The sequence below is a fragment of the Cydia splendana genome, chromosome 4 (genome assembly GCF_910591565.1).
Source record: "Cydia splendana chromosome 4, ilCydSple1.2, whole genome shotgun sequence".
Lineage (NCBI taxonomy): Eukaryota > Metazoa > Arthropoda > Insecta > Lepidoptera > Tortricidae > Cydia > Cydia splendana.
The window spans coordinates 24695258-24716507 of record NC_085963.1 but is presented as its reverse complement, the minus strand read 5'-3'; the positions used below and the strand labels follow the sequence as shown (position 1 = coordinate 24716507).

At 36.7% G+C, this 21250-nt stretch overlaps 2 protein-coding genes across 5 annotated transcripts in view; one reads left to right on the top strand and one right to left on the bottom strand.

Annotated features, from left to right (window-relative positions):
- The window catches only part of LOC134790125 (rho GTPase-activating protein conundrum), a 169771-nt gene that overhangs the window by 110088 nt on the left and 38433 nt on the right, over positions 1-21250 (top strand). Inside the window, exon 1 of one of the 4 annotated variants that reach the window (XM_063760915.1) lies at positions 12823-13004. The exons of the other annotated variants lie outside the window; for them this stretch is intronic. Coding sequence (XP_063616985.1) covers positions 12965-13004 — 40 coding nt within the window. The 5' untranslated portion in view covers positions 12823-12964. Of the gene's footprint in view, positions 1-12822; positions 13005-21250 lie in introns of those variants that run through there. 4 annotated transcript variants of the gene reach the window in all.
- LOC134789601 (uncharacterized) lies at positions 15377-20338 on the bottom strand. The gene is made up of 3 exons (XM_063760172.1): positions 20230-20338; positions 18787-19798; positions 15377-16963 (listed from the first exon to the last, which is right to left on the bottom strand). Exons 1-2 carry the CDS (start codon positions 20336-20338, stop codon positions 18792-18794), a joined length of 1116 nt encoding a protein of 371 aa, XP_063616242.1. The 3' UTR covers positions 15377-16963; positions 18787-18791.

The window sequence follows — 21250 nt, the reverse complement described above, 5'->3', positions numbered from 1 at the left end:
CTAGAGCGCAGTAGATTAACATAACCTGCCGCTCTACATTACCAGACCGCACTCAAGGACTGTGCTGAGAAATTTGACACGTTACTAAGAGACTAAATGAGTTGGAATTGGAATCATCTGATACCTGTCGATGATAAGGTAGATAACGGGGCAAATGTTTGGAATAAAAGGCAGAAACTACATGAACATAAACACAGGCCGATAAGCAATAATAGTGCCTCCGCTGTCAAAAGCGACAATTCCCAACCCGTGCGTGATAAATCTCAGAAAACTGATACCAGCAGTAAAAAACGGTGTAAACCTCTCAGGGCGATGGAGCATCGCAAGTTCATCCATCTGTGGAATATAGCTTGAGGATCGGAGGACATACGGGCATATCTGCCGTTATTCATGGTGCACTGTCGACGAACTTAAGCTCAAAGGGGACTCCAAGACTTTCAGAATAGGAGTACCCTCGACAATGTATGAATCCTGTTTATTTCCAACTATGTACCCCGACAATCGTGGTCATTTCGTAAATCCAACGTCAATGGCAGTCAGACAAAAACCAACCAGTAATACTTAGTTCGGAATTCTGATTCGAAACCTTCACTGGATCTATTTTACCAAAATGTAAGGGGTCTTAACACCAAAGTAAGTTTTTCGAGCTTCTATGCTGTTGGTCCAGACTACTTAGGTACCTGCATAAGGGGTCTTAACATCAAAGTAAGTTTTTCGGGCTTCTATGCTGTTGGTCCAGACTACTTAGGTACCTGCATATATCTTAAAGGGGTGTTTAGAGCATTAGAATGGTCCAATACACTTCATGCTTAATCTGGTACATACTCTCCACAAGTACATATCCTCACCATTGGAAGATTTCACGGGTAAGACCGATCCCAAAGTCAAGGTATTCTTTTCGTTCAGCTTTAGCAAAGCTGTTTGAGTCCATACTCCATGGTACGTTGTCGAAACAAGTGAAACCATTATTCCTGTGCAACACTCAGCATGGTTTCAGAGCGAAACGGTCTGTGGAAACTAACCTGACCTTAGTTGACACCATCTCAGAGCATCTGGATATGGGTATCCTGGTAGACGTCCTGTATTATGATTTCCGAAAAGCCTTCAATCGTATGGATAACGATGTATTCCTACACAAACTAGACGCTATTGGGTTCAATCCACATTTGCTTAACATTTTTGCCAGTTATTTGCGTGATCAACCGCAGTACGCAACGACCAGCATGGCCACTTCGTACCAGAGCCGTACCATACTCGTTCTGGTGACAGCCAAGATTCAATCTTGGGGCCTTTCCTATTTGGAATAATGGTCAATGACCTGCCCTTGGTTATCCATAACGCTCGTTGTCTACTCTACGCCGACGATCTTAAATTGGTATATTGAGTTAAGAAGGAGGAGGATTGTAAGTTGCTACAGGAGGATGTTTCATCTCTGTTCCAATGGAGTCGGGATAAGAAACTGACTTTCAATGCGGCTAAGTGTCAAGTGTGTAGTTAGCCCTATTTCCTACACATGCTCAATATTTTCTTGGACCTGAGCCAATAGACTCTTGGGTCAATAGACTCTTGTAATAACAAGAGTCGTCTCAGTAAAGGATCTTGCGGTCATATTCGATACGCGGCTAACATTTCACGACCACATCAAAGTACTTGCCACTGTAGCTTCAGTAGATTACTCTTTGTCACTCGCAACGTTAGAGAATTCCATTCATTTTTTGGAGGTGAGGCACAACTTAAGCCTACTACTTTTAGCTTGTTGGGCTTTTCGTGGAGACTCTGACTGCCTTGAACTAGTAGAGAGGCTTGTAAGACTTTTTGTACCGGACATTAGCAAATATTCCGGCTGCACAGCGCTTAAGACACGTGATTTTAATGTTGTTAATTATATTAATGGTGTTAATTTTCGTTAAATAAAGTTTTTTTATTGCGATTTCATAAGTTTGTTCATTACCGTCCACTGATAAAATTACCATCCATGCCCATTTCATTACCAGCGCGTAGTTCATTACCACCAGTCTTATTAAATGAAAAGTAATAAGGTTACGAAGGTGCCTTTAGCATAAAAGTGTCAATAAATGAATCCACAATGCATGAAAACCCAAAAATTTACCATTTAAAAGAAAATTTACAAATCGAGAGAACATCACCGATTTGCACGAAATGAGAGAACGACCCTAGGGGTCACAATGTTTTTTTCGCCATGTCATAAAATGCTGATTTTTTTGTGTTCCGTACCCAAAACTATTAGAAGTATTTGAACAAATTAAATTATTTTTCAGAAAAATATTACCCAAAGGGACCCTATTACTAAGACTTCACTGTCCGTCTGTCTGTCACCAGGCTGTATCTCATGAACCATGACAGTTGAAATGTTCACAGATGATGCATTTCTCTAGCCGCTATAACAAATACTAAACAGTGAAACCCTCGGTGGGACTCGCACTTGTCCGGTTTATCTATCACATGCAATAATGTCAAAAGATATCCATCTCGATAGCAATCACCGTTACGTATTAAGTGATAGGTATCATTGAAATCCCGATCATGCACACATCTGACATTCTCGACTAATGATGGCGTAAATAAATAAATACTAAGGAATGCCATTAGCATTGGAATTGTTTGCGTTTATCTATATCCATACGAATGTTTAACGCCATGACCTCGTAAGACTCAAGACAATTTTTGCGCTTTTAATAGAATTTGGAACATTCTTTTATTTAACACTTTAAACTCTCGCGTTTTGTACACATATTTAATTGCACAAACGGGTCTACGGGTCTTTCCGTGACCACAGCTGGTGCAACTCAGCTGAAACGTCGGAATTAAAGGTAAAAACAATGAAATTATATCGCGGTAGACCCGTTTGTGCAATTAAATATTCTTTTATTTCTCTATAAAGTTCATAACTCGAACTCGAATTTAATTTGTACTTTTACAAGTACGCGAGGACAGAGTTGATGTTTCTAGCGTTCATATAAATCATAGTAAACGCCTAGTGTTTTTTGTTACTTACTAAAATACAGAATATGAAAGCGGCAAAATACAGAACCTCGGCATTAAGTAATTAATAGAATATGCGTCACACAGCTAAACAGTAGAATGAACTGTCGCCCTAAAGGGCCTAAAGCAGTCCTAAAGTAAACACTTAAAAGCAATAAAAAACACCCTAGTCTATGATGCATAACCGTGTGTGTGTGTGTGTGTGTGTGTGTCTATTGTCTTTACTTTTATCAAACGTTAGCAACTTTGCATGAGCATTCTAACACGCATACGTTCCTATATGAATGAGCACGTACTTAACTTATACTTGGCAGTTTAGGGTTCTGTACACAATTTTATTACGTACTTGATAGGTACTTAGGCGACTGTACATAGTATAATTATACTTATATGTACTTAATACAGTTATTCTACATATATACAGTCGCCTTGATACTTAATCAAAAAAAAAACAGCCTATACGTATACGTCCCACTGTTGGGCACAGGGCTATAACCGCGAAAATCGAAGTTCGCAAATTGCGGGCATTTTTCTGTCACTCTAATTACGCCTTCATTGGAGTAAAAGAGAAAGATCCCCGCAATTTGCGAATTTCGGTTTTCGCGGTAGCCCCTCAGGCCTCTTCTGGTGCGCAAGAGGGTTTGGGCTGTAGTCTCCACGCTCAATGCAGGTTGGGGACTTCACGTACACCTTTGAATTTCTTCGCGGATGTATGCAGGTTTCCTCACGATGTTTTTCTAGATACTTATCAAGCAAAATTGTCGAAGCAATAAGCTTAAACAAAGCAACAAATACGGCTACAAAGTAGTAAACTATGCGGATGTTTATGGCTGTACAACCACAAATTGTTAACAACTTTACAGTTTGAAGACTTTCAAGGTTGTACTAATACATAGGTACTTAGTTTTACGTCTTATTTTATGGTTTAGTGACATTACACAACGTAGTACAAAACACTGATGGCAAGTGGTATATGAACTCTGAGTCATCTATTACAACTTATTATGTGTCTGAGTAAATCTTTGGTAAAGTCGGTCCGTACAGTACATATCAAATCATATCATATCATATCATATCATATCATATCATATCATATCATATCATATCATATCATATCATATCATATCATATCATATCATATCATATCATATCATATCATATCATATCATATCATATCATATCATATCATATCATATCATATCATATCATATCATTTATTCCATGGTTATCATGTTCATTTGTACATTTGGTCTTACATTTGGCAAGTAGGTACATGATACCCTGCTAGGGTGTACAATATAGGATTTTAACTTATACATATGTAATTTTAATTTCGAGAAATATTCAATGTTAAAGAAATAAATAATAATAAAGTAAGACTAATTCCTAAATTAAATAATTCATGCAATCATTAATAATCATAATCATTCTAAAAATATAATTTAACAATAAAATATTAATTATTATAATAAAATGTATAAACAATCATTTTCCATAATCAGATTTTCATCATTAAAAAAATCTTCCATTGAATATAGTAACATTTTTCTAATACACTACAATACAGAGTTGAGAGTTATTAGTTATCTTAATGTAGGTATCTAAGTAGAGTAGAGTAAGTTAGAGTCTATCAGTACGGCTACCACCAGTTTTGACATTGACAGATTAACTCGCGTTTACGTAAATTACTTTCTATACATCTCGCTTGCACTAATATGCGAGTACGAGCGAGATGCATAGAAAGTAAGTTACTTAAACGTGAGTGAATATGTCAATGTTAAAACTGGTGGTAGTGCTTCAGGACTCTATGTATGTTTTTATCGTGTTTTCATTTTTAGCTCCTAACTATGTATAAACGATAGTTGAGTGAGGTATCAATCTATTCGTCTTTATGACCTGGGTGTCACATAACGTGGGGCTCACGTGGGGCTACATTTTAATCCACTTCCAGGCCCCTGTTTCACCAACGTGACAGGTGCGACGAATTGTAAAATCACTGTTGCTGACGTCACAGGCATCCATGGGCTACGGTTACCGCTTACCATCGGGCGGGCCGTATTCCTGTTTGCCACCATCATTGTATTATTAAAAAAAACTTTATTATATCGGATAAAAACAGATATTTCTCCTGCGAGGTTTCTGACAATTGTCACAAGAAACACTACAATTGTCACGAAATTCCGACATATAACTCATTACCTGTCAAGAATTACCTACAATTCTTCTAAATCTTTGACAATTGTCAGAAACCTCGCAAGAGAAATATCTGTTTTTATCCGATATAATAAAGTTTTTTTAAATAATACAATGATGGTGGCAAACAGGAGTACGGCCCGCCCGATGGTAAGTGGTAATCGTAGCCCATGGATGCCTGTGACGTCAGCAACAGTGATTTTACAATTCGTCGCACCTGTCACCGATGTGAAATTGGGGCCAGAAAGGAGGAGGTTTGACACGAAGAATTCGGTTAAGGTGTATTCGGGTAATTCCGAATGTCGAAAACTGTCGGATAATTCCGAAAAGAGACTTTTATTATGATGGAATTTTGGGTGATTTTCATCTGAATTTCGGAATTATCCGAATTTCGGAATTACCCGAGAAACCTTATTTCAAACGTTTTACTCTTATTTATGTAAGATAAGTAATTAATTTGAATCTCAAACCTTTAAGGATAAATCATTTTCTTTAAATTTAACATTATTTAATTGTGTCACTATAGCCTCCTAAGGCTATACAAATGAAAAATCCAAAACTTGCCACTGAAATTTGAATCTATTTAGTAGGAAATAGAGTTGATTTTGCGTTGTTGGAAAATTGAACGAAACAAAGGAAAAGCGACTCTGTTCCAATTGAATAGGATTTAAATTTCATCGAACTGAAAAGTTGCTATAGATAGGACGTTGGGCCTTAGTAGGGTAGGTATGTACTTCTTAAAAGCCTCTATAGTTTTGACTCTACGGAACCCAACAATTACGCATCGGTCACGCGCTAAGGCGGCGTATCAATGGCGATCCATTCAATAGTATTATTATGTGCATAGGATTATAAATTTAATGAATGTTTACCGTTATGTTAACCTTTGTTTAAGTGTCCTTCTGGCAAGTTAAAGGTACAGTTATCTGCAATAATATATGTTAAGCAAATTACCTCAGAGTTTCTGACGATTCTAACAAAAATAAGTTGTGTCAACAACATTTTTGCGCTTTCATTTTGAACCAAATCTCTCAACTGTTGTTTCCTATCAAAATTATAGATATGTATATCATATTTAGAATGATTCATTGAAGTAGACATAATATAGGTCCCGGGCCCGTTTCTGGAAAGGTTGATCTTGTAGATATTTGTAGTACCTACTTTTCAAGTTCCAAGCTGTAATATCTAACTATTATGAATCTTTGAATCTTTTTCTTCTTTACCCCTTTTTAGAAGAAATGGATAATTCCGGTTATATTACAAGTTACGAACTTTCGTTTGAGTTTTAATGTTTCCAGATGTGTATCAGGGATGTTGCGGATGCAGATTTTTTGACATCCGCGGATGCGGATGCGGATATTTAAAGGCTCACATCCGCGGATGCGGATGCGGATGCGGATGTCAAGATTAGGTAGGTACTTAGAAAACGTCAAATATTACATTTTTAGTAGGTATTTTATTATTTAAAAAAAACGAAACGTTTAGTATTTGAGCAAGAATATAGGTACGTTATATTTAATAAACAGTAACTTGGCCGACTTTTCTGGATCTAGACGATTTCGTTATAGGTAATGACGAAATTACCTAGCACTTACGTTACGCCGCTGCTAAGACGTTCCTGTACCGACTTGATCGACATCCGCATCCGCATAAGCTCCGCATCGATTTTATGCGGATCCGGATGCAGATGCGGATGTTCGCAACATCCCTGCTTATATCTTATGTATAAAAACAGAGCCATTACCTTACAACGAGGCTCATCCTCGTCCGAATAGCATATGAAGCCTACATACACCATTCCATTGATGTGTTCTTCGAGCAACACCGGCTTCCGACACATCGGAAGGGAGGGGCCCAAGCGATATCTCACCGTACAAATCTTTCTGCCATTTTTCGCGGGGGGAAAGGTGCACACAGTCGCACTTCTCACACACTTACATACAAAATCCAATCTGTAATGACGACACAAATACATAGAAAATGACACACGTCAAAGACAAATCTTGCAAACCTCGATCTCTTTTTGTGTACGGACGAGTGACAAGTGTCACAACACGCACACTAACACATTTTCGTTGAAGTATGTTATTGTATTCTGAGAGATGAGAAGTCGGATTTGTCGCTCGACCGATCCGCAATTTGTACTGAGCGAGCAAAATCGATAAATCCAACAATTACATGAGACTAAAATATAATAATTGTGTTTGAATGTAATTAAACTTATGATATGTAAAAAAAAATGTTACAAGTGAAATGTAACACTTTCTTTTTGTAAATTTGATGTCCCCGACCTCTTTTTATAACAAAAAACCGAGCAAACAGGCATTTTTGTGCAGCAGTGTTCACGCGCGCGACTGGACTCGGTCTAGTGAAAAATCCAAGTGTAACTAGTTTTATTACCCGCGCTAGATTAGATTGACGCGCTAATCTTGTACCTCGGCAGAGGGGAAATAGTGCGAATGCCGCCTCCCTTCCGTGTTGCTCGAAGGATGTGTTCCATTTACATTTGAAAATGGAATCGTTTCCGTATTCCGTGACGCTCGGCGAAATCGAGCACGCGTCGCGAATCCGTCGTACGCGTCGCGCCGAGCGGCGTTCCAAATTCAAAAATCAGTTCATAATTTGACATGGGTGCAGTGCATCATAGTGAAAACTGAAAATCTTATTCGTTATTCTTCAAGTAGGAATATGAATTGCACTTATGAACATCGAAAACTAGTAAACTACCATCGGTTATAGTCTCATGGCAAACCAACGCTGCACAACATAATATCAATTCAATAGATACCTATTTTAAAATTGGAATGTCACTCCAGGTAACGGTCACGTCCTTATTTGGATCGTATTGTTCTGTTTTTGGGAGTGATATCGTATAAATAGGTGTGATACGTGATGGTGTCGCGATTGTTTTCCGATTTCTAAAATTAGCTAACCATTAGAATGTTGAAGAGACAAGATGCCTATATTGTTATATTGTTAATGTGTGTTGTGTTGGCTTTCCATCTTTGGACAAAAACGCAGTTTCACAGTCTTACAACTTATAACGTAATATTTAAAGTGCAATATTGATACAAAATAGGTATACCTATATTTATATTTATATAATTATGTATATGTACCTACATAAATAAACAACTTGTCTAGTGTCAAATATTAAAAAGCATAACCTACCCTTTTCGTAGAAACCACATAACTGTCAATTTCTTAAAAGTGTGACGCTTTTGTAAACGCATTTTTAATGATCAATTGATCGTGTCCGAACACGTGTTCATAGGGAAGAACACGTATATTCAAAGTAAATAATAAATATCCCACATGCTTCCTACAGCACAACCTCTTACAACCTTCTTCTTTAAAAAAAAAGTCCTAACAGCACAACCCTCAACTTTTGAACCTTGACTCTAAAAAAATACGGTTTACATTTGCTAGTTAACAGGGCGGTCTATGGTACATAGTTAAAATATTCATCTACCTATTGTGGTGGCATACGAATGACGCGCATAGCTCACCGATACTTCCTGAATGCGAGATTTTTTACTTTTGCAATGTTGCCACCATTGACACATTTAATTATCTAACTTTGCACCTTTACACAACGAGATAAGGTCTATCTCTGGTCAATGTGTGTTGCTGTTAGTTGTTAGTTGTATTTGCTTTGCGTTTCGCACCTTATAAAGTTAGGTATGTAACAGCAATGTGTCGTGAATGATGTTTTAGCTTACAAATAGCTTATTTATGTGTCGATGTTGGATGGAGGTTACATTGAACATTAATGTGCGGACCTAGAGATACTTTAAATAGCTTTATAGATCAGTAAACCCAATTTACATATGATTTAGGCTTTTAAAAAGTTTAGGTATAGAATTGAATTAATTAACCTGAAATTTTGTATATTGTGGTAAATTTGTGGTGAAATAATTTATTCAAAAATATATTTAACCTACTATCTACAACATGGCCATAAAAATATTGTATATAAATTTAATCCTATTGGTCAAATATTTCTAAAATTGTAATAAAACATGAAAGATACACCATATAAATATGTTGTACATTCAGAAACCATTATCTCTCAATCAATCAATCACTTTATTTGCAATAAAACATACTTAAATGCATGCAAATACGTTATATGGTGCACAATAAATTCAACAGAAAATATAATAAAACAATCACAACAATAATAATTTATTACAGATTAGAATGTCAGAGCAAAGAGTATAATAAATTAATAATATACCTATGTGTCAGAGTCAGTATTACACGTAGGTATACTGTATCGATGTCAACTAAGTACATACTCGTACTTAATACTTTCTAAATTATACAAAACTTAATAAGTACTGGAACTGGCAGAAATATCACATAGTACTTTTAGCACCTTATCGGAGTGATGTAACAGTAGCTCCCATCGAACGTGTCAATTAGTAAAAGTGACAAGTGACAAGCTACCAGCTACATTTGAAGTGTTTTCCGATTTATATTTATTTCGGTCCCGTATCTAAGACATTTGTGGGCTTATCACGTATCCTACGTAACCCTTACGTAACTCGCCTTACGTTTATCAAGGCTGTGGTGTTATGTTACCCATAACGACTACAATTGTAACTTAGTCAAATATCTGCCTCGATCGCTCGAATGTCTATGCAAGAGCGATAGAGAGGCAGATAACTAAATTTCGATTTTGGTATTTTGCAGTGGGCTCTCTGTTGATAATTTCTAATAACCACAATAAAATGTATACCTTATGATAAATCGACAAGATGGTAAAATACTTTGTCAATTGTCAAAAAAGCGGTTAAAACATGTTGAAATCTTGACTTTTTTAATTTAGTTTCGTGTACCTAAGAAGTACCTTCTAGGGATTTGATTGGAGCGTTCGAAATATCTAAGTATTTAATAACATAGGATTTTAGTTTGCAAATATATTTTATGTCTTACTCTTGTTATAACAAATGGCGGTCATCACCTTGGTTGGTGTGACACGTTCTTAATGCATGGCGCATTAGGCAGTTCAAATATCTATTAGCATAATCACGTTTAGATGTAAAATATTGTCGTAAATTTCATATTTTATTGTTCTGTCTCAAGGTTTTATTGTTCGCATATTATTTTGTCCTAGAACCACGATTTTTATCAAAACTATTCTTTAGTATTAAAACTATGAACTAAAAACTATTTATTTAGGCTCTTTGTATTGAATAGTTTTGAAAATACCTTATATGTCACAATTTCTGACTCAGAAACGATAAAAAAAAATCTCTTATTTTGAGTTGTAGTTTCTTTATTACCTTACAAAAAATATATTATTCGATGTTTCATAAACCAAAAATCATGATTTTACTTAGGAAAAATGCCTAAAGACATGGGAGTATATATTTTTTATAACTTTTACTGTCTCCTCCATGTCTAATTGTTTACGTTGAAATAAAATGATAAATTATGATTTTACTCACGAATATAATGTGTTTTTTCCTTTTTTATATCATTTACTGCGTTTTTAATCCACAATGCTCATAATTCTATAAATTGCAACTGAATAAACTTTTTATCAATAATTCTCGATGTTAATATGACTGCTTCACTAGATTTAAAGAAAAAACAAAAATAAGATAAAAACTGTCAGTCACGAGTACCTCGACCGATTTATTTTTATAAAATTGCGTCGCAATTGTCACCTGCTTACACTCAATAAATCTTTTATCTGATATCGGTTTAGAAAAATAAAATACGCACTCAATCGTTCGAACGATATTGCAAGGGACTCTTGTGTTTCATTTAATGTTGAATCATTTAATGGTTTTAATGATATTCCAACATGAAGTTGTTGAATTCCGTGTTTCCTATCAGTAAGTAGTGTTTTTGTTTGTAATCATTTATAAATTAGGGGAAAAATAATTGTTTTAAATCACTATCTATAGAACAAAATATTGTATTTTACTTAAATTACATTGATTTATCAAAAAATCGATTAAAAAAGAGAAATTCAAAGTTTTACTGTAAAGTTAGGTTAGTAAAGAAACACAATAGACTTTTTGAACTATGCGTAACACATGCGTATTTTTTTTTACATCGGTGATAAGTTCTTCCATTTCCTTAGACATTTTTCCTTATCACCCAAATATTTAAGTGGCCTGACAACAGACAATAACTCTAATGACATCGTTTTGACTTCGAACTCATTAGGTAAATATTCCACAAACTTCGGACATTTGGGTGGGGGTAATGAGAGGACAAATTGAGATTTTTAAGTTAGTACACTTTACCATCCGAGCGTCAGAGGTTCGAATACAGGACTTTTAAAAAAGCTGTTTTTTTATGTTTTTTGGAAAATGGTAAAACTTTTTCTGTGAATGTTAAAAGTAAAAGTTTTTGTGTTTTGTGAAGTTTTGTGGTTTCAGTGGGAATAATGGTGGTGTTGTTAAGTTTCAAAAATACGGATACATGGTCCAGTCTTCTAATGGAATCAGGTTTGTTATTAAATTGTTGAACAATTATAATCCCGTATTATTATATTCTAATATCATCAGTATCATCACACACCTGTACCTACACCACATAAAAAAAATGCAGTCAAATTTGAATCAATGTTATTAGAAAATGTATGAATTTGTTTCGTTTTATAATCGAAAGAAACAAAACTAAAGCAACTCTGTTCCATTTACTCTAATAATGATTTCAATTTCATTTGAGGTCATTTGTACTAGAATTAGTAGTAGGATGGTGGGACCCGTGGGACGCTAAAAGGTTAAACCTAAAAACAAAACCGGTAAGGGCATTTATTTGTGACCATCACGAATATTATTTTGTTCCTGAGTTATGGATGTTATCGATGTATATGTATAAGTAGGTATTTGTCTATATAAGTATGTATATCGTCGCCTAGTGTCCATAGTACAAACTTTGCTTAGTTTGGGGCAAGGTCCATGTAGGTAAGATTGCCCCAAAATAATTATTTATTATTATTAACGGCGTATAAACATGACATAAAGTAAACAGTATGTACGACACAGTTTGTTGGGAAAAAAATTGAGAAGTAAATTTGTAGAGCGAAAATAAATCGTAGAGACAAAGAGATCCATTCATTCTACTGAATCTGAATGAATGTGTATTTTTTATGAATTATGTTCTGCCACTAGGGAACTTTTCATCAAAATAAAACGAGATGAAAGCGTCACTTTACGATCTGTTTATATCCCAGTTTGAAACCAGAAGTGTTTGTTATAAAATTGATATCATACTGCACCGGCCTATAAATAAAGTATAAGAGCATAAACGCGGTCGCATCGGCGCATGCGCCGAGGCAGTCGGTCGCGCGCCGCGACGCCGCACTAACTGCTGTTAATCACTAATGACATACAAACACCGTAAATTTTAAGTGTGGCAACATAAAAAAGTTCGTTAATAAGTTATGTGTTTATGTTTCAAAAAAGCTTGTGTGTTAATTACTAATTAAATACTGAAAGTTTTCCCGCCTAAAATACATGTGCATATAATCGCTATAAAAGTTTTGTGGAAATCATAATAACATAAGGTTCACATTTTACCTACTTATTTTTACTTTATTTTACAATATTCTTTACTAAGAAAAAAAGCAAAGTGATCAGTTTACATTTTCAAATTTCGAAGTTTTTCTTTACGTGTTTTTGGCCAGTACGAAGTCAAAATGGCCAGTGTTTCGATGTTTATTTCTAAATGTAGAAGTTTTGTGTCGTTCAGTGTATATGGCATCCGTTTTTCCGGCCAGTGAGCGTGTGACTCATGTGATATGGGTACAATATGCTGGTTCCACGCCAAATTGGTTATCGGTGAGTTTTCGAAGTGCAAGGCAACTGGTGCCTAGTTACGAATTTAGTATGAACTTTCGTACATGGAAATTGTATTACTTTTACAACAATTGTTGAGCCTTTGTTTCATCAATATTTCTATTTTTCGGAATAAGAAAAGATAAATTAAAATCTACATCTATAAATGTCAATAAACCTGCTAATTAAGAATTCATAACATTCATGCTCTGAATATGCTATGAACTAATTAAATTAACTGAATGGAAATCCCCAGATCCATACTACTTAAAGCTACTACAGATGTAGTGGATAATTGTTTTCCTTCGTATTGTCTCGGAGACGTTCGTATTTGTCATGCTACTTCAGTCAACTTCAGTACTTTTTGTACCGAGACTGACTGAAATAGCAAGACACGTTCGTACGTTTCCGTGAAAATACGAAGGAAAATAATTATGCACCATCTGTAGGATGATGACTCCTCAATCGTAAACGATAGTGAATGGTTGGTGGGATTGTAAACAGTCGTTAACCGGGCACCGGGTGCGCCGCGGCTCCAGGAAGTTTACGCGCACATGTCAACACATCCCGCGTTTACTTCAACAAGCGTGTTTTGACTTCCCATGCAGGCAACCTAGTGGGAGTCGCTTACTAATGCGAGGGTGTTTTATTTTATTTACACAACTAGCAAAACCCGTCCCGGCTTCGCACGGGTTACACAAAACCTTCCCAAATTATACATAAACCTTCCCCAAGAATCACTCTATTGATAGGTGAAAACCGCATGAAAATCCGTCCAGTTAGTTTCTGAGTTTATCGCGACCCGGCGGGGGACTTTTGGCGGGATTCGGGAAATTAATTCGAGATTCACTATATATGAAATAGTAAAGATATGTGACGTTCCACGACATAAGGTACCTTATGGCGGCTGGCGCCTACGCCGCTCCAATTTATTTCCAATTATTGCGGCGCTATGCGACGTATGCGCCAGCCGCCATAAGATACCTTTTGCCGTGGAACGTCACATATCTTTACTATTTCATATATAGTGAATCTCGAATTCATTTCCCGAATCGCGCCGTTTGTTTTATAATATCTAGTGATACGATACATATACTTACTCTTTATTGCACAGCTCAATACAGAAAACAATACAATCAATACAGCAACTCAAGAAGTAAACAATAGGTGTTATTATTAATAAAAAGCGATCTCTTCCAGACAACATTTAGGTAATTCAGGTAATTAACTTACATAAAAAATCTTATCAATGAATCTCAAAAATATTTAATCAATTATTTATTTTAACTTTGTATTAATAAATCTGTTATATCAACATGAAAAAAATTGTTTTACCTGTGCCAATTATCTGCCATCACGTGTTTTATAGAAAAATATACTAGAAAGCTACACTCAATGGTTGATTGAAATACCGCTTACCGAATTTACCGATAAGGCGCCTTTGCTTACAGAACACTTTTACTAATCTTTGTGTTGTTTTTCTTAATGGATTAAAGTTTGTGTTCATTCTTTTTTATTCAACACAAGCGGTAACTTTTAAATAGACTGATAAAAAAAAGGATTTAAGACTCTCTACATGTTATGGTACTTATTCATTGTATTTTTAGTGAGGTATATGTCCTGAGCGATAACAACTCGATAACGCATCAAAATCGGTAAAAATAGAATATTTTTCGTACGTATTCGTTTGTTTGTTTTTTCGTACGCATTTCCGTGTTTTCAGATTAACTGTGTTGCTACTTGCTAGTATAGATACTGACGTAGTATAAAATCACATGAGCTCTCAAGAGCGCAGATAATGCCGCAACAAATAGATTTAGGAGATTTGGACTTAGCCTTGGGAAGAGTCAACACGAGTCAGCTCCTAATCATTTGTAAATACGCTTAAATAAATAAAATCGATTTACATGCCGTTTATGAAATAGTTTTATTGACATTTCGTTGAAGCGCCATAAATTCCTGAAGAAAATGTCTTAGTGTCAACGGGATTCATGCGTTGCACCAGTAAATTCGGGTTGATTTACACTTTAAATGTACTTACACTACCTAGCAACTTATTACTTATTTTTATTTTTATTTTATCATACTGAGTTAGCAACATAGCTCAATTTTTACTTGTTCAAGATGCTATTATTTCGCATCTACATAAGTTTGTCCTACTATTCCATTCAGTTCCTCTTTAGTTCCTCATTTAGTATAAGGAACTACTAATTTTAATGCCACAACCTTGAGGGCATCAGGTCTCAGTCTGTTATGATAACTACTGCATAAAAGATGGAAATAAGTGCATATATTTGCATCTATTAAGTACGTTGACTGATCTAATGGTGATGAATGTCACAAGATTTTTCCACCGTAGGGTTTTCTGCGACTTCAGACCCTGAGCACAGAATTGATGATCAAACGAACTTCTTGAAGTGAAGTTCGATCGAAATTATATGAGTCACTTCATTTGAAGATATAAATTTATATTAACCATGTAGTTTCCCTATTGTACAGGTAGCATCGCACACATTTAAGAGTAAGTATTTTGATTTAAAACTGACAAATAGCAACTTCCGCCCACTTCCGGTTATCCCTCCCCAGCGTGGGGCGGCCGCTCAGCTCCTCATTATTTTTAGAGAAGTCAGGAACCAAAACTTATATCAGGGTTCTAGGGCGGGAGGGACCTTATATTATATCTTCAAATGAAGTGACTCATATAATTTCGATCGAACTTCACTTCAAGAAGTTCGTTTGATCATCAATTATATTTCGTCACTTCATTTTTCAGATATAAATTTATATTAACCATGTAGATGTTTAGAGATATAAGTTTTGGTGATATTAAAAAGGAAACCAGTGTATGTATTAAATATATTTTAATAACAGAACCAAGAATGCATGTTTTATTTTATCATATTTATTATAACCTTGACAATCTTCTAATTGATCTTAATTGTACCTATGTTGAGTTATTTGGTAAACAAACAGACCTGGCAAATTCAGAGTGATCTATAATGGGTCTATTATAGAATTTGGCAAACGTCAGTGACGAGCTGGACCAGCCCGCTGTTTTCCTAATAACGTCAACACTAACACCAGCCGCGTTCGCAGCTGACGTTGACGCATGTCGTGCGCTGTGTGCGCCGTACATCACATCTACTCCGCTCGCTGATAATACTTTTTTGATCCATTTACTAATGGTTTGCGATGAAGCAGCTTTATAGGGACGTCTGCAGGTTAAGAAAAGATTATTTATCGTATCAGTTCTCATATCCTTTGTTATATCTAAGTAATCATTTAACGCTTTCGCAGGGCAAATTGTGGGATCTTCCTTAAAATAAGGAAGAATTAGTACTGGCTGCTCTCTATTAGGCCTAGAAGTTTTAATAATATCAGTGATGAATATTTGAGCACCATTGGGTGTAAACTGTATATTATTTACTTTAATTAACGACAGCGTTTGAACACGGTGGGCCGTACATAATGCGAATAACACAGCTAATTTTTTAGTTAAATTTTCGAAAGGGATGTCTTTATGAGGCGTCCATTGCGAAATATAGTGTAACACTTTTTTTTGGGTCCCATGTACTGTTGTATTTAGGGGCAGTAGGTTTAAGTCTATACACGCCTTTCAATAATCGTCTTACTAATGGGTCCGATCCAATGTTCTTAGGGCCTAATAGCAAAGATAAAGCTGAGCGATGAGAATTGATAGTACCATAAGACGCGCCTTTAGAAAACTGCTCAGATAGGAATGTAATTACCGATTTAATAGAACCTTCAAAGAAATCAACTTGATTAATTAAACAAAAGTCCCACCAAAGCTTGAGGGATGAGTTATATTGACTTATCGTATTGTCAGCGAGCGAGGCCACCATCAGCTTTATAGCGACAGCCGTGTGTCCCTGCCGTGCGTAGGCTTCCCGCAAAGCTTCGCGACACCCAGGGTAAGTTTTCTGAACAGGGGGTGATGACTCCTGAAAGGAGAATGTAACAGGTCTTTATGCGGTCCAAAATACATTATTTCAGAAACTAACATACTTTTTAAAAGAGGGTACCACGGCTGTGATGGCCAATGTGGAAATACGACAACGCCAGTTGCATTGTCTTCGAATATTTTTTGTACGCATTTCAACATCAACGAGAATGGAGGAAATGCATAGAAATAATATTCGTTCCAACTCACTGTAAAGGCATCAATTGTTAGGGCCTCTGGGTCTCTTTTCCACGATATGTAATCGTGACATTTAGCGTTGGTGCGAGACGCAAACAAATCAATTTGCGGTTGTCCGAATTTACTTACTATAGTCTCATAAACCGTCTGAGAGAGCTCCCATTCCGTATCTGGATTAATTTTTCTTGATTCTTCGTCAGCTTCAAAATTCTCCGTTGTATTTATGTATGATGCAAATAACCAGATATTTCGTGTCTCGCACCACTGCCAGATTTGTCTAGTAAGGTTTGTTAAATGTGGGTATTGAATACCGCCCATCCTATTGATATAACTTAACGCAGTTGTGTTATCTACCCTCAATAATATTGCGCAGTTAAAACAATTTTGTGCCAAACATTTTAATCCTAAGAAAATAGCTAATAATTCGAGATAATTTATATGGTGGTTTCGCTCGTCGTCCCTCCAATAACCATTAACGCGATCATTGTCACTGACTGCTCCCCAGCCAGTGGAGGATGCATCAGTAAAAATAACTTTGTTAAAATTTAATGTTCTCATAGGGCTCGTTGCGCTATATATGTGTTGAGCCCACCAAACCAGATCGTTAATAATTGTTTTTGGAGGGGTGACCTTAGTTTCATAGTCGTCAGTTTTTTGTAGAAACAGGTATTTTTCCCGTTCCAAGATTTTAGTGTATAGCCAGCCATATCGTACAGCTGGGCAAGCGGCGACTAGAACACCAATAAGTTGGGCGAATTCTCGAATTGTACATCTTGGCAAGGACATAAATTTATGGACTAACTGTGCAATTTTGTTTTGTTTATCTATAGGTAATGACACTGTCAAGTTAGCCGTATTATACATAAAGCCAAGAAATTTACAGATTTGTTTAGGTTTTAATGAACTTTTTTCGTAATTAATCACAAACCCTAGGCAAACGAGTAGGTTTAGTGTTTCGTTGACATTTTTAACACATTCTGTATAAGAATTGCCGATACATAGAATGTCGTCAAGATATACGACAGATTTAAAGCCGCGTGACCTGAGAAATGTTACAACTTCTCTCATTATTTTACTAAACACTCTAGGGGCTACTGAGAGTCCATACGGCAAGGAGGTGAATTCATATGTTAGTAAACGTGATTGATTATCTTCAAATTGGAAGCGTAAAAACTTTCTACATGAACTGTGGATAGGTATAAGAAGATAAGCTTCTTTTAGGTCAATTGTTGCTAAAAAACCGTTTTTAGGGATAAGCTTAGATGCAGTTCTGTAGTCTTCCATCTGGAAATGTTCGGTTTTTATAAATTTATTAAGTGGTTTGAGGTTAAGTATGAATCTTTTACCTCCATTTGACTTAGATGCCAAGAATATTCTAGATATAAATTGATCCGGTAATGGGAGACATTCTGAAACTGCACCTAAGTTCAAAAGGTTTTGAATAGCTTCAGACATTTCATGTTTTTCCTGATTTGACCATATCGAATTATTGGGTACTACATTTTGAACAACATCAGTGTCAAAGGGGATACTATATCCTTCCCGGATCCATTTTAATATTAACAAATTACCAGTAATGTTTTGCCAACAATCAAAAAAGTAATGTATTCTACCCGCATGTGGTACCTGTGTTAACGGCGCGCTAATTGGGCACGCGTTGTCGCCTTGCTGGCCGGCCTCGTCTGAGCCGACGAGGCAGAGCTCGGTCTGTAAGATGACGTCCTCCTGGGCGCTCCCCGCGTCATCTTGATCAGCGGGTAACGGGGAGGCCACGACCAGTTTCCCCGATGTTGGGGAGGACGAGCGGTTGATGTAGATGGATATGGTGGGTAGGATGGGGCCGGGATTAGGTTAGTAGGATTTTTCTTTATTTGAAGGCCTTGCTTCTCTATAGCTTTACAAGCTTTAATTTTTTCGGATAAATTGTTTCCGAATAATGTTTCGTCACGGCTTGCGTCTTGAATTACATTTAGAAACTGTTTTTCTAAACCGGGTGTTAATAGCTTGATTCTGGCTTGTGTATTAACATGATGTAGATCGCTTAAAATGCGGCAGGCGTCACTTAAGAACCTAATTGCTTTTAAATTATCTTCGTTGCCGTTGATCAAGACGTCCATAGCTCTGTTGATCGCCGTGATGCCTGCGCCCAGTTGTTGCTGATTGAAACTTATTTTCTTATCCCTACCTCGAGCTGTTTCTGGAACGGCGGCAGATATCTCTGGATTTAGTTTCGGTGACTGCAACAAACTACAGTTTTGAGGAACTAAGTATTCCTTAAGAAGTTTGTCCTTGTCGTCCTTTGACATGCCTTTTTTTAATAAAGGCGTCCAAAGTTGTGCTAGGTTTTCGTGTATTTTGTTGCCGTACACCGCATCATCACCAGTTTTGGCACCCAGTGCCACTAAAATATCAGGATTTAGCTCTGACGCGATTTGATCTGCGTCCGTGGCCTTCAAAGGATCCGCTACTAACGGTTCTAATTGTAATTCAGGCTCATGATTTGGTTGTAACTCGGGTTCAGGGTTTGGTTGTGACTCGGGTTCAGGATTTGGTTGGAGCTCAGGCACCGGATGTAATTGTAATTCGGCCTCGGCGCCCGTGTGCAACATAACCTCCTCAGGTGTATTTCCATGTGTATCTGCAATATGTAATCTTATAAGATATCTATTTGTAAAATAGAACAAAACGACAGCCTCAATCGGCTCTAATGCTCAAAGTAAAAATTCGCAAGGAATGGAAATATCTAGGCCCTTTTGTTTCGTTTCGTGCGTTATTCGATCTTTTGCCTTCGTGTTGGTTCACGACCAACCCCCGGGCGAAATCAATGTTCGAAATACGAACGTACTTTCCTTCGTGTTGGTTCACGACCAACCCCCAGGATGATTTTATTCCTTCGTGTTAGTTCTCGACTAACCCCCAGGATATATATATTTTTTAATTATTATTATTTTTTTTTTTTTTTTTTATTGCACGCCATAAAAAAGATAAAAGTTGGCTCTCGGCCAGAGTAGGTAGTGTACGAAACGGGCAGAAAGATTTTCGAGACTAACGTTGATTTACGATACTTACCGTCACCATCGGAGGAATCCGATGAAGAGTAAACTATTCTTCTACGAGATTCTTCTAGTTTTCTTATTTTATTTTTATAATATTTGATGCGCGCACTACGTTTCGGCATCGTGCTTAGCGTGTGCTCGCTACCGCGCACAAATAAGGAATGAGGAGCTGAGCGGCCGCCCCACGCTGGGGAGGGATAACCGGAAGTGGGCGGAAGTTGCTATTTGTCAGTTTTAAATCAAAATACTTACTCTTAAATGTGTGCGATGCTACCTGTACAATAGGGAAACTACATGGTTAATATAAATTTATATCTGAAAAATGAAGTGACGAAATATAATAAGTAATAGTACTACAATACAGAAAGGAAACTTCCTACAAAACCGAAGTTTGACTGCGGTTCAGGGTCGAATCATGCTGTTCCTTTCTAATATATGGCACAATCACTTTCGGCTATTTAGGGTTGTCAATTATCTTATCTGTGGTCGTGCACGCAATGGGACGTGAAGTTATGTCAACCCTAATAATTGCTCGGAGTAATGCTGAGCCGAACGGAGCAGTTTGCCCGGAAGGAGGAGTTTTGCATTCCTGCCCTAAGTGGATTTTAAATGTATTTAAACCTAATAACTAACTAAAATACAGTAAAAAAGCGCGGATTTTCCAAGCATCTATCTTTAATACCACTTTAGATTATCCGTTGTCCTTCTATTAAGCCAATTGCTCCGCGTAATGTATAGAAGCGTTTATATTTACATTAATTAAGCGTCTTGGCCAATCAAACATCTGCTGATGTATGCGTCTGAGTATTTCCATAGACATATGTACAGTCGTTATGAGATATATCGGATACAAGGCGCTCATCTGAACACGCCTCTATTGTCAAGGCGTTAGAGTGCGTGTTCAGATATTTTTGAGCACCTCGGCAGCTCCGATATATCTGATGGCGAGTGTGCTCGCAGATGTCGCCTACTCAGTGTAACCTTAACTGATCTGAGGTTTACGTGTTTGAATAATGGTTTTCCTTATGGTAGAT